Source organism: Sminthopsis crassicaudata, chromosome 4 (assembly GCF_048593235.1).
Source record: "Sminthopsis crassicaudata isolate SCR6 chromosome 4, ASM4859323v1, whole genome shotgun sequence".
Lineage (NCBI taxonomy): Eukaryota > Metazoa > Chordata > Mammalia > Dasyuromorphia > Dasyuridae > Sminthopsis > Sminthopsis crassicaudata.
The window spans coordinates 130996699-131011149 of NC_133620.1; the positions used below are offsets into that span (position 1 = coordinate 130996699).

Sequence of the window (14451 nt, forward strand, 5' to 3'; positions counted from 1 at the left end):
TAATATTTGGACAAATCCTTAATAATTTTTCACAAAATAAAGAGAACAAAAATTTGAGAATCATTGATGTAAGAAAATCCCAAAGGACTCGTGATGAAAAATACTCTCTACTTCTATAAAAAGAAATGATGCAGTATGAATACAGACTGAAGCATACTTTTTAAATTTTCTATTTATTTCTTATATTTGTTATCTGTCTTTTTTTGGTGACATGGCTAATATAGAAATACAGTTTGCATGGCTGCACATATTTTATCTATTATCAAATTGCTTGCCTTCTCAAGGAAAGGGGAGGGAAAAATTTAGAACTCAATTTTAAAAAATGAATGTTAAAATTTATTTTTACATGAATCTAAAAAATAAATTTAAGGAAAAGAAGGGATAGTCAAATATTTGAATGATACTGAGGGAATTAAATTGCCAAAGGAAATTGTTGAGAGAGAGAAAAGGTCTGAGAAAGGAACCTTGAGTAATACCCATTTTAAGGAATGATTTGAAAGATAGGAAAGTACAGTGTTTCTGAATCCAGACAGGAAAAGGTGGGGGGAGAAGAGAGTATGTGAAATGAGGGCAGAGGTCAACACCAGTGCTTCATAGAAACCAAGAATGATGAAGACTGAAAGATGGTCAGTAGTTAGGTATAATGGCACATTCTGTATGATTCCAAGTACCTGAAAGGCTGAAAGTGTCAGATATCTTTAGTTTAAATGTTTTAAGTCATAGTTGGTTAAACCAGTTCAACTTTACACTGAGTTTAGCACTAATATGGTGAACCCCCCAGCAATGTGGGATAACCAGAGTGCCTGAGTAACTGTTCTAGATGTCCATCATTAGTGTCATCAACCTAAGAATGATTGCTCCACTTCTAGCTTGGATGAAATAGTGAGATGCAGTATATACAAAGACACAAATATAAAAAACACTGGATTTGGTGATTAGCAGGTCCTTAGTAAATTAAGAGCAGTATAAGTAAGAAAGAAATTAGCAAAGACAAAAAATCTCTATTTCTGTGCCTTGAATTGGAGAAGAGAAAAAAGAAAGGGCGGGTCTAAAAGAGGGGTGCAAATAGGCCCCTCCAATTTTAAGATTCTAGAATTTTAAAATTCTGAGATTTGCAATTTGCTGTTATTTCCTTTGTCCCAAGAATTCTGACCATGAGACATTTTGTAGAATCAGGCATACATCTGTATTTGACTCCTGAGTTACTCAGGAGTTTATAGGGACAGAGAGATTGGCAAAAGCCAGACGTGCATGGAACAAAATGAAGCCTAGGAAGATTGATAACTTCAGAGAGCTTTTTACAAAAGTAAGCCATAATGGTGGATTTGGTGCATGACATGTATGAAATTTATGACATGGGATTTGGGGCAGTAGCAAGATCTATAAGGGGATAAATAGGGAATAGGGCAGATCAGTATGCAAGTCAGCCACTCTGTGGGGAGAACATACCTTCTCTCCATAAAAGGATTGATTCTGTAGCCCTATCCTGTAATTAAAATACTAGTTGAAAGGGAGAAACCATGGCGATGCAAGTTTATTCATCATTTCAAATCAGTATATTTGGGGGGAGAAGGGAAAGTACAGTATAATAATGATGAGAACCGTAGCAGAGATGAAGCCAGCATGATTATAGACCACTGAGCTCAGCAGGGCTGGATTTTTTTCTTTCATTGTTAAGATAATGAATTTCATTGCAGAGAATATGTACCTGTGGGTACTTGTAGGCAGATTTCCCCATTCTTTCCTGGGTTCGGTGTTTAACTGAAATCCATTTGATTCCCACCCCCTCCAAATTTGAGCAGCTCCTGGCACTTAAGTCTAAACTTGAATAAAATGACTTCTAAAATAAAATATGCAAAGCTTTTAGATGACACAGAAAATTTTCCATAAAATTATCTAGAATGACAATCTAGTCTAATAATAATTTGGGAATTTTCCATGAAGAATGAAATATATGACTCAAGAAGCTGAATTAAGATAGGGAATCTTCAGAGAGAGAGAATTATGTTGTTAAGTAATAGCTTTAGAATGGTTAAAATTCAGAAAGACCTGAATTCAGATCCTGTATCAGTCAACTTACTATTTATATAAACTTAGGAAAGTCATTTGACTTCTTAAATTGACAAGCATTTATTAAGTGCCCATTATGCATTAGGTATGTTGTTAAGTTTTGCAGAGAATAGTGTCTGGCTTGGAATTAGGAAGTCCTGAGTTCAAATGTGGTCTCAGATACCGCCTAGCTGTGTGACCTTGAGCAAATTACTTAACCTTGCTTGTAATCAGTTTCCTCATCTGTAAAATAATTGGGAGGAGGAAATGGCAAAACATTCCAGGATCTTTGTTCCTTCCCCTCAAAAACAAAACAAAACAAAACAACTACAAAAAAAAAAAAAAAAAACTAATGAGATCTTGAAGAGTAGGATAGCAACAAAATTTGAGGAGTACATTTAGAAGGGAGATACATAATAACTCAAAAGGGATCACAAAGAGTAGGACAAGACTGAAATAACTGAAGGATAAACCATACCAAATACTGTGCTAAAGAGCTGGAAAAACTAAGAAAAGAAAAATTTTCATCCCCACTTTCCTAGTGTAGAAAGCCTAACACACTATTTCCTTGTGAGTAGATTCTCAATAAAAACTTGTCACTGGATTGATTTGCAATCTAAGGGTGCTGAAATATGCTGGTGTTCTTGAGTGAAAGCAGAGTCCCCTGCTTCTCAGAAGTCCCTAGTTGCCCTTGGCAACTGCCTGTAGCTTCTAATATCACTCCTCCAGGAACCAGTTTCTCTGGTTCAACTAGGAAACTATTGTAAGTCCGAGGTGAAATGAAGTTTGTAAAAAAAAAAAATAAAAACAAAATCAGTCCCCTTGTATTTGTCTCCCTTTCTCTATCCCCCTGCTTCCTGGGTTTGATGTTTCAGGGAAGACCATAAAGAAGGGACAGAGGCTTTAGGTAACCTTGGCCAAGCAAATAGCAATTCTGTTCAGAATTCAGCAAGCAGCTCTGCCGGCTGTTGGTCACACATTCTGCAGATTGTATGAGTGGGTGGAAGAGGTGTTGAAATCTGTATTAATTTCGGTGGAAACATTTATGTGCCTCAATTAACTTCCAGGTGTCTTGGGTGCACATTGAGTACTAGCCTTTGCTTGAGAAAAGGGACAGTTTGCACACTGTGAGTGTTTGTTGAGCCATATAATTAAATGCACAGGGCCTAAACTGAATAGTATGGGATGGAATCTAATCTAAATGACAGGTTTTCCCCTCCAAACATCTCTGATAATAGCAGATGATCTAAATACAAAACACTGGGCTTTTTGCCAGAGTTTCTACTTGAAAACACCTGATAAAAGAAAGCTTAAGCTAAGTCCTCATTACAGTATTTCAGAAAAATAACACAAAAGGACAATGTCACTGAGTAGCAACAAATTATTGTTGTTCATGAGCAAGTTTATACAGTTATCTGCAAAGAAATATATCAGTCTCTATTCCCAAAGACTTCCTTTGATAAAAAATGTCTTACAGATGAAATCATGTGTGAGATCACACATATATTGGAGTGCTATATTAGAGCCAATAAGTCAACAAGACTATTAAATATTTGTGGATCATGTGACATTCTGCATGGTACTTTGGGACATAGGAGACATTGACTTAGCCTTTAAGGAACTTCAGAGCTAGCGTCAATCAAGATTGTCCTCAAGATAGGGTTTAAAAATAAAGGCAGGTCAGAAAAAGGGTCTAGCATGGTTTGGGAAGAAAAATGAGTTGAACATGACAGAGAGATAAAGGGGCTCAGAGAAGGGGGAATTAATGTTAAATTGAGAGTGTCATAGAAAACTTTTGAGTAGGATATCAGTTGTTGAAAAATCAGAGTATTTGAAATGAAAAAGATCTTACTCCATCCCTGCTATGAGTCTCTTCCTATCATCCACTTTCATTTAGAACCTTACTTATCTCAAGCATATTATGGAGGGGGCCTGGTAGTAAAAGCATAAACATGTCTACCTAAACTAAAGGGCATGCATAGGGATTTATAAATATAACTTTGTGTGCATTGGTTCAGTAAGAAGTGATGGGAGCAATAAAGCAAATGTATGTTTTGGTTTTAGTTTAATGGCTTTTTTGTAAATAATCACTTGACTTTCAAATCTTGGGCTGATGCTTTGTCATCTTGTGGAGGTGACAGGTTCTAGAAATGTGTCCTTAGGCTCTCAGTAAAATTTCTCAATCTGTAGAGGCTTTGAGTGGTTCATTGACACATTCTGTCCATGTGTCATTTTAAGATTAACCTAGTTGAGTTCCAAGAGGGGTGATGAATTTTTTTTCAATTGCAGTTACTTGTTAAGACTGTCCACTGAAGCATAGATTGGTTACTACCATCTGAACTAATGGAGGGAGACATACCAAAATAATCCTAATTCCATAGATGTATTTATTATATTTTAATTGTATTAATTTAATTTTTTTATTCTGACCTTCACAAATATCAAAAGAAGTTTGAACAATTCTATATATGAAGCAGAATATAAAACAATGTTCTTCCACATAGATTGCTTTTTAAAATGCTTAATCAATTCAACATGTTACTTTCAAAGCTCTCCTGCTTGCTTGTGCTTCCTTCTAAACTTCTTACTATTCCTTTCTGTGTATTTAAAACAAAATTGTTTTGATAGCTCTCTCTTTTCCTCTTCTTTTTTTGGCATTATGAATGCTAGTTGCCTGTCTCCATTCAATTCTTCCTCTACTAATTAAGAAAAGAAGAAAAAAAACAACCCTTATAACATATAGGTTATACGTAAGGTCAAGGAAAACAAATCCACACAGTGGATTTCTGTACTCTGTATATGTAACATAGTTCATTGGTTCTCAGCAATCATGACTGATTAGTGCATTGATCAGAGTTAAATTTGTTTGCTTTTAAAATAACAATGTTATTTTCCATAAAATGTTAATGAAATAAAATAATACATTTTAAATTTAAATTTTAGTACTATCTTTTGTCATTACATGATTTTTATTTCCAAACATGTGTTTCTTCCTTGCCATATCTAAAGAACCATTCATTTTAATAACAAATACAAAAAAAAAAAAAAAAAAAAAAAAGAAGAAGAGGAAAAAAAGCAGTTCAGGAAAGTTAATCAACAAAGCAACCAAATCTGATGATATTGAAATCCATATTCATAGAACAGAGTGGTAGGGAAAGGGGAGAGGTGAATCTTCTCATTTCTTTTGGGATTAAGCTTGGTTATACTGATAATATTTCCTTCAGTTCTTTTGGTTTGGTTTTTTGTTTTTGCTTTGTTATCAATTACATTTCTGTAGTCATTCTATTTATCTGTCTTTGTTGACTTCATTTTATATTCATTTTTCACTCTGCCTCAGATCTGATTCCTCTTATATTCTTCCTACTTATACTTCTTATGACTGAACTTCTGTCTTACCTTTCAACATTTTACTTGAAACTCTTTGATACTTCAAAAGATGTTTCATTAAAATAGGTACTTCTTTCCATTGATGTAAATTTGAAAATTCTCTCTCCATCCTAACTTCCCCTTCTCCCCCTCCCCCCAGCCTTTTTCCTGATTTAGAACAGCAGTTTTTAAACTGTGGTCTGGAGAATGAAAATATTTTCATAATAATACTAAGATGTTTTAATTTTTTTTATGTTTTAATTTCTAATGCAGCATGTCAATAGATATAACCCTAAAGCTTTTGGGGTTTTTTTGGGTAATTTTTAAAGATATAAAAGGGTCCTGATACCCAGAGATTTGAGAACCACTGCTTTATAAGGTCAATCACATTATAAAGTCAAAAATATTCATCAAATACTCAATTATTTATCAATTACCTGCTGTGTGTGCTAAGCACTAATAATACAAATGCAAAGAATGAAACTCTTCTTACTCACCAAGAAGTTTCCCTTGGTGATAACTTAGATTACATACAGATCCTGCATAAGGGCAGGCTCAGAATAATACCCACAACCAAGGATTCTTGGCTCTGTTGCTCATCAAAATGTTTCTGACATTGGATGATTGCATGTAGGTGATGCACTCTTTTCTTTGGAGTAAATTTAAATTTCTTCTTAATCCAGCAGCTCTCTAAGTTTTTGTATTTGGGAGACAATAAAATGTTCAGTTTCAATTAGAGGTCATTGAAAATAAAGATTTTTTTTTCCATTCAGATTCATAGACATTTTGGTGTATGGTCCATAGGTTAAGAACTCCTTATCTTCAGCAGAAATAGAAGACCAAGAAAGTGAGGATCTGTAATTGTAATTCTTCGGACTCCCTAGAATGTTGCTGTTCTGGGAACTGCTTGTAATAAGATGGCCAATTTTTTTATTTCTATGGAAATTTGCCATGGTATTTCTTGAAAAATTATTGAAACTTAATTGACATATTCTCGAGTTTATGAGAATCTTAAACTCAAGAATTTACCATTATTGGCAAAGATTAGGAGTGAGTATAATTGAGGTAGGGAACTTTAAAAAAAATAATAACTTTTTATTTTCAAAATACATGGAAAGATAGTTTTCAACATTCACTCTTGTAAAACCTTGTATTCCAATTTCTTCTCCCTCATCTTCCATTAGACAGCAAGTAATTCAGTATAAATTAAATACAAGCAATTCTTCTTAACATATTTCCACATTTATCATGGTTAGGCAACTATTTCTATAATTTACCAGTAGATTCTGAAGCTTAGAACAAATAGCCTTTTCTGGCTAGAGGGAGATGTTCTACAAAGACTCTTGATGTTCACTGGAATTACCCTGCACATGTTTATTTACGATATTCAGATAGTACATTCATCTTGAACATCTCTTCTAGCAGAAACTATTAGGAAAATTTTAATTGGGCACCAAATTGCAATCCCTCTGTTGTTCTGGCATCTGATTAACTAAAGATAGCTCTCATCTAAAATACTTGAACAGTAAATAGACTGCCACAGTCTAGATCCATGCTGTCTTGTCTAGTCACAAAATAAAAAAATTTCTAGAAAAACCCTTTTATGATCTAATTTGTTTGTCATGTGAAGTCTCTGGTTTCCTTCAAGCCTCAATTCAAATGATTCCATCTGTGTATGATCTTTCCTAATGGTCCCACTGTTAGTGTCCTCCCTTTCCACTCCAGGTTACATTTTATCCAATTTTTAAAGGCTTACACATTTAGTCTACCATCTTCCTTGAAGACGAAGAATATTGGTTTTTATTTTGTGTCTCGGGATAAAGTAGGTACTTGATAAGTGCAATGCACCTTTTTTCTTTGGGTTGTGGGCATAATAGGAACTTATGTCTTCCAAATAATATCATTTTCGACTGTGCTACCTTTGTTCCTAATACATGCCAAACATACAGTTAACTAGTGCTCTTAACTTTAGTAATCACATTAAGTCCAGGATGATTGGCTAAGAATTTGGTGTCTATTGTCAACTCTTGATCATCTACTTTTTTGATAGTGTTTGTGAGATGGGACTTTTTCAACAGCTGTCAAAGCTGTGTCCTTCAGATATCTATCTGTCTGCCATCTCTTATGTATCCACCTATTATCTGACACTTATCTATTTATTGATCTTCAGCTATTCATCTTTCATGGTTTATTTATTTACCTATTTATCCATCTGTCATAACAATAAAAATCCACCTCTCCTCTGACATTTATCTACTATTCTATGTCTATCTATCATCTGACGTCTAGCTTTTATCTACATTTTTATTTTTTTGTTCTTGGTTCAATTGTTTTTTAATCATGTCCAACTCTTTGTGATTCCATTTAAAGTTTTCTTTGCAAGGATGGTGGCGTGGTTTTCCATTTCTTTCTCTAGCTTATTTTACAGATGAAAAAACTGAGGCAAACATTACTGAGTGACTCACCTAGTGTCTGAGGGCAGAGTTGATCTCAGGAAGGTGAATTAGGAAGACTGTAGGCTTGGCACTTGGGCCACCTAGCTGCTCATCTATTTACCTATCTACCTATACCTATGTCAGTTATCTGTCTATCATCTATCTATCTACTGATCTATCCATATCTATCTGTTTGTCTGGCTCTCTTTATCTAATATATAGTTCTGGGAAAAGTACAAACCACCTTTAGAAATTATGTCTGTCAAGGATCAATTTCTTGAGTTATTGATATGTGAAGAGCAGTCAGAAATGTCTTCTACAAATCTCTTGGCTCTCCCTATAAAAATGTGCTTCATAAAATAGTAATCATAAAAGCTTTTCTTTGAAACAGGAGGAGATATGGATTTTAAGTAACTTTTTTGTCTTTAATGATGAAATGATTCAAGTGCTATAGAATTTTAAAAGTAATTGTTGAGTTACTTATAAGTAAGTCTGCTATATAGGTTTCTGATTATGGATTGATTTAAATCAATAAATATTTATTAGACATTGAGTAGCAGGTGATCAAAAGTCTTTGCAGGGTGATAGCTATTCACAATCAAAACCCTTTATGTTAGCCACTAGCTAGATGTAGGAAATATAATGGTGAAAGAAACAACTCTTACCCTCAGGGAACTTATACTTTATCCGGTGGACAGAACAGTAGTTTTGAGTCATTCTGTCATTTATTACTTGTGGCAAGTCATTGGTTTCCTCATATATAAATGAGGATATTGACTTGATAGTCTCTAATGTGCTTCTGTCTTGAAACACAGAATCCCAGAAGCATTTGTATAAGGGATCGATCAGATGTTCCATGTTAAAAAGTGGCAATTAACCTGAACTTTTTTAAAAAAAGACGTAGCCAGAAGTTCCATGTGTATTTTTGAAATGTTACAAAGACCTCTATCATAGTTATTCCAATAAAATTCTAACTACTTGCTCTTTCACTTAGGCACAATACATCACTTCCTTATGTTTCCTGATTTCTTTGGGGTAGTTTGCTTTTATACCAGTATATGTTATACACCTTATTAGAAAATCTTTATCAGTTTTTAGTGATCCCCAACTTTGAAGTGATCCTTGCCTAGTCCATCTAGCATGCTCCTGTCAGTCTGAGAATGCAGTATCTCTTCCCTAGCATAAGGAGACATTAGAGTAATATTTTAGGGAAGGAACTCCTGTATTCTGTTTCTAAATAATCTTACCCACACCTTTGCTATTTGTTTATGCTTCTCCTTCAAGTCTCATAAAAAATATTTGTGTCTTCTCACTCCTCTTTCATTTTGTTATTCCTAGCACTCTCAAGTGTTCTAAGTGGCAAAGAAAAATAGAGTATTTAATAGTCTTTGATGGAGTTTGTAAGCATCACAATTAGTCATTTTCCAGGATATAAAAAGTGGCATGCATCATCTCACCTTGTTCTTTTGGAGCACAATAAACAAGAAGGCACATGCTATTGATGGGAGCCAAGATTTCTGATTTATTGTCTCTCCTCCAGATGCTTAGTCAGAGAATGAAAGCTTATTATCTCAAAGGCTCACACCTGCCTTCCCTGAAGATCATTGCACCCGTTCTTGCTTCTCTTTCTGCTGTTGTGAAACCATTTTATATCTGATCCTTGGACTTGAATGTTTCAAATTACTGGTTCGATCTATCCGAGTAGATGATTTTCTCTTAAAGTAGGAGTGCAAAGCAAGGTGTCCAGCAGTGTAAATGACTTTTAGTCACCAAAGAGATTCACTAAATGTCTTTATTTGTTGTGGTTTGTTCCAGAGTTGGTGATGCTGCTGGAATGGTGGTCAGGTACTCAGTGCACGCTCTACACCGAACCCAAGGATTATGGCAAGTACGGGAAGGAAAATGCCATCGTAATCCTTAACCACAACTTTGAAATCGACTTTCTCTGTGGTTGGAACTTTTGTGAACGATTTGGGGTCTTAGGGGTGAGTCATACTTTATCTTAGGGCAAATGAGATAATTTGCTCTTATTCATTAATATAACTTGATTTTCTCTCCAATTTATTGAGAATTTCTAGAAGTGACTGTAATGTATCTACCTGGTTAAAATATTCTTAAGAAATTTATATATATTAACACATATTCATTCTTGGGCACTTGGAAAAATATACTTTTATAGAAGAGAAGAAAAGGAGGAGGGTACATACATACAGACAGGGTGGGCTTAACCTATCAATATCTACATGGAAATATGCTCTTCAAAATCTTATGAAGAATACTTGAATGAGTTCTTATAAGAGAAAAGGAAGTATCAGCTACCCCTTGCTTCCAATAAAATGTAAACCCTTTATGACTAAGAAAATGCAACATCCCACCTTTGTCTTGAAAAAAGTTGTAATTATTTTTGTTATATGTTGAGTTGCTTCCTTCTTTGAGACTCTTTCTCCTTTGTTCCCTCTCTCATTTGGATGGACGACGGAATCAAAATGAAACTGATTAATTCCTGCCTCTCCCATTCAATCCAAAGTGAATCAAAATTTTCCATCACCCAAGATAAGCATGAACCCTCAACCCTGAACTTATTTCTCTTTTTGAGCTAGATGTGCAATTTTTTCATAGCATCAAAGTTTCTCTTCATATTGAAATGGCCTCATTGGCCAATTCAATCAAACTTGGAGTATTCAACCTACTTAAGTGTTACTTGGGCATGCTTGAGCTCTGGTTTTCAAAATGTGGTACTTGAGGACCATCTCCCTGGTCTGCTCTGAATGAGTGAATGAATAAATTAAAAAAGCATTCATTACATGCTTCATATACAAAACCCTATTCTAAAGTGCTGAAAGATACAAATGGAAAAGTAAGACTATCCTTGCTTTCAAGGACTTCATGTTGTTTATAATATAATAATAAAGTATAATATTTATACTTTAGTTGAAGAATTAAAACACTTTTCATATCACTGTTTCATGGGAAAAAATCAATTGATGGGCACATCTGTAGAAACATTTAATTGCTTCTCTGAAGCTATGTTAACTCAAGTCAGGACTTGGAATTCTGGTTTCAAATTTCACCTTTTATTGCCTTTTTATTATTGGCAAATTACTTCCTCTTTAAGGCTTCAGGAAACTTACTAGATGGGTTATAGATTGATCATCACTTATATTAATCAAGGAAATTTCCACACCAGTATAATCACAAGTTGTGATTTTATAGAATAGTTTTGTTTTTGCTTATATTTTTTAGTCTGACAAATATAAATACTATTTCTAGTTCCATATCCTGTTCTCTTCAGGTAGAGGAGAAGGAATTGAACTAATGGGGAAGGGGAATTATAAGGGAAGAACAGGCATAAGAAAGGTAACAGAGATAACCTAAAAAGAGGCATAGAGGGATAGTGATGTAGAAATGAAATTAAATGAAAACATAAAAACATATACAAAAAAGGCAGAGACCAACATAGAAAATTATAAAGCATAACAACTCCATTTTGTGAAATAATATATTGCTGTTAATGGCTTAGGGGTGAGTCATACTTTATCTTAGAGCAAATGAGATAATTTGCTCTTGTTCATTAATATAACTTGATTTTTCTCTCCAATTTATTGAGAATTTCTAGAAGTGACTGTAATGTATCTACCTGGTTAAAATATTCTTAAGAAATTTATATATTAACACTTATTCATTCTTGGGCACTTGGAAAAATATACTTTTTTTTTTTTTCAACTATAGACACACATGAAAAAATTCCTGATGTGTTAAATAAGTTGCCTGTGAATGTCTTATTGTCCTATTTAAATAAATAGGGTCATTAAATGAATTAAGCCCCACAGCGATGCCTTGCTGATCAGTGAAGGAATCCCTTTTTAAAGGGTTTTAGTGGGCTGCAAAATACTAAAATGAGTCATTAGAGTGAAGGGAAGCCTGGAAAGCTAACATAATCCTTGGCTACATGAATAGAGGCACAACATTGAGTATTCCATTTTACTGTTCTCTGGATTGGTCATGTCCCTTCTACTGTTGATTTCGGCTCAAACCATTATATTTCACAAATATTGAATAACTAGAGTATATCTGGATTGCTCTGCTTCTTCATATTCTTTGTCATTGAAGCTTTTTGGCCCATCTCAGAATAATGGTAAGTACATTAAATAAAATACATAGGATTACAAACTATATTGACATACAGTTATTAACATAAATTATCATTTATTAACTAAATTATTTATTAAATTAAGTAATTATTAGCAATAACTATATTAAATATAACTAATATATAATTAAATATGAATTATATATATAGTTATAAACAAAGTAAAGTTATTAATTAATTGAAATTATTTATTTTAAATATTCTTTTCTTTTTTAAAATTCGAGTTTCATATTCTCTTCCTCTGTCCCAACCCTCTCTCCCACTTACTGAGAAACTAGTAAGATGATATCATCTATACATGTGGAATCACACACAAGAGAGGAGAAAAAAAGAAAGAAAACCCTTTAAAACCCAGAAAGCTTTAAAGTACACTCAGATTTTTATCAATTCTCTCTGGAGGTAGATAGCATTTTTTTCATTATGAGTTCCCTGAACTTGTCTTGGATCATTGCATTGATCAGAATAGTAAAGTCTTTCACAATTTTACACTATTGTGTGTACACAATATTACAATATTATTTTTGCTATATACAATGATCTCTTGATTCTTCTCTTATTACTTTAGCATCAGATCATACAGATCTTGCCATATTTTTCTGAAACCACATCCATCATCATTTCCCCACAGCACAATAATACTCCATCACAATCATATACTATAACTTGTTCAGCTATTAACCAATTGATGGACATCTCTTTGACATCCAGTTATTTTCCTGCCAAAGAGCTGCCTTAAATATTTTTATACACATACATCCTTTTTCTTTTTTCATTGATTTGAGGTACAGACCTAGTAGTGGTATTGCAGGGTCAAAGGTTATACACAGTTTTATATCCCTTTGAGTATAGTTTCAAAATGTTTTCCAGAATGGTTGAACCAGTTCATAACTGTACTTCATTAGTATACCAATTTTTCCTTATCCCCTCCAGCATTTGTCATTTCTGATGTATGAAGTGTTATCTCAGAATGGTTTTCATTTGCCTTTCCAAATCCATAATTATTAAGAGCATTTTTTTCCATATGACCATAGATACTGGTTGTTCATATCCTTTGACCATTTCTTGTTTATATTATTTTATATTCTTATTAGTCCTGGTAAGCATTTTTTTATAAGTTGGATAGAGATTTTCTTTGTGATTTCTTGTAAAACCAAGTGACTTGAAAACAGTGGCTCAATAGTATTTGTTTTGCCTTATATTTTATGTTTTCCCCCAATTACCAAGTGTTATTCTTTCCCCTCTAAATAAGCCTCCTCCCACTAAAAAAACAAAAAAACCAAAATCCTTATAACAAATATGTATCAAAACAAGTGGAACAAAATAAATATGCCTACATTTTTTGTCCAAAACTATGAGTCATCTGCATCTCATGTCCATTTTTTCTCTTTGAGAAGGATGGCAGAATGCTTTTTTAAGTCGATGCTCTGTAATCATAATTGATTATTACATTGATCAAGGTTCTTGTCTTTGAAAGTGACTGAAAGTGACTTTGGAGTGTGGGAACTACTGCTCAATAGTATTCTCATATATTTTGAGATTTCTTGTTCAAGTGCTATTTCCTGGCTTAATTTTTTTTTTAAGTCTCCTAAGTCACAGCTGTTTTTTTGAAATAACCTTCGTAACAGTGTGAATCATTTTCCTCTTTCTCCAGTAAAGGAAGAATATTAAAATATTTGTGGTTTTTGTTAAATTGTTTTTCAGTCATGTCCAATACTTTGTGACACTATCTGAGATTTTCTTGGCAAAGATACTGTAGTGGTTCTTCATTTCCATCTCTAGCACATTTTACAGATGAGAAAACTGAGGCAAACAGGGTTAAATGATTTGTCCAAAGTCACACAGTTAGTGTCTAAGGATAGATTTGAATTCTTGAAGATGCTTTACTGGAGTAAAGGCCTAGCACTTTTCACTGCACCCCCTAGCTGTCTTGGTTGATACTTTACCAATTATAATTAATTGAAGGGATTATATGGAGCAGGATTCAATCTAAAACAGTGTAAAGACCTGAAAAGATTAAAGGGAGAACAATTGTAGCTTTTGTTGGAAATTGTTGGAAATTTTGTTGGAAATTGGACCAGTTAAGATGGAAACCTTTTTTTTTCCTCCCAAGGGAACTTCTAGAAGAAAGACAAAGCATTTTTGCCCAGTAATTGTTTGATATCAAATATCAGATAATTCATCTGGCAATATTCCAAAGTGGCAGGTTTATTTTTGTGGACCCTTAAAAATAGTAGAAAAGAACTTCATTGGATATTCATCATTTAATGGATAACTTGTATAAGCAAAAAGAATCTCTTGGATTGGAAAAGGAGGCAAGCTGGTTCTACAATGAGAGATACATGATATGGACAACTTGGATGTGGGATTAGTGGCCAAAAATATTTTAAAAACTAAAAGAAGGTTTCTACTCAATAGGGTAGACTGAAAAATCATAAATTTAGAGCCAGAAAG

The 14451-nt window shown here is 33.7% G+C and overlaps 1 protein-coding gene across 3 annotated transcripts in view; it reads left to right on the forward strand.

The window, feature by feature from the left end:
* AGPAT4 (1-acylglycerol-3-phosphate O-acyltransferase 4) overlaps positions 1 to 14451 on the forward strand; it is a 170686-nt gene that overhangs the window by 118353 nt on the left and 37882 nt on the right. For all 3 annotated transcript variants that reach the window (XM_074309379.1, XM_074309381.1, XM_074309382.1), the window contains one exon: positions 9666 to 9835. In XM_074309379.1, the coding sequence (XP_074165480.1) occupies positions 9666 to 9835 (170 nt within the window). The remainder of the gene's footprint in view (positions 1 to 9665; positions 9836 to 14451) is intronic.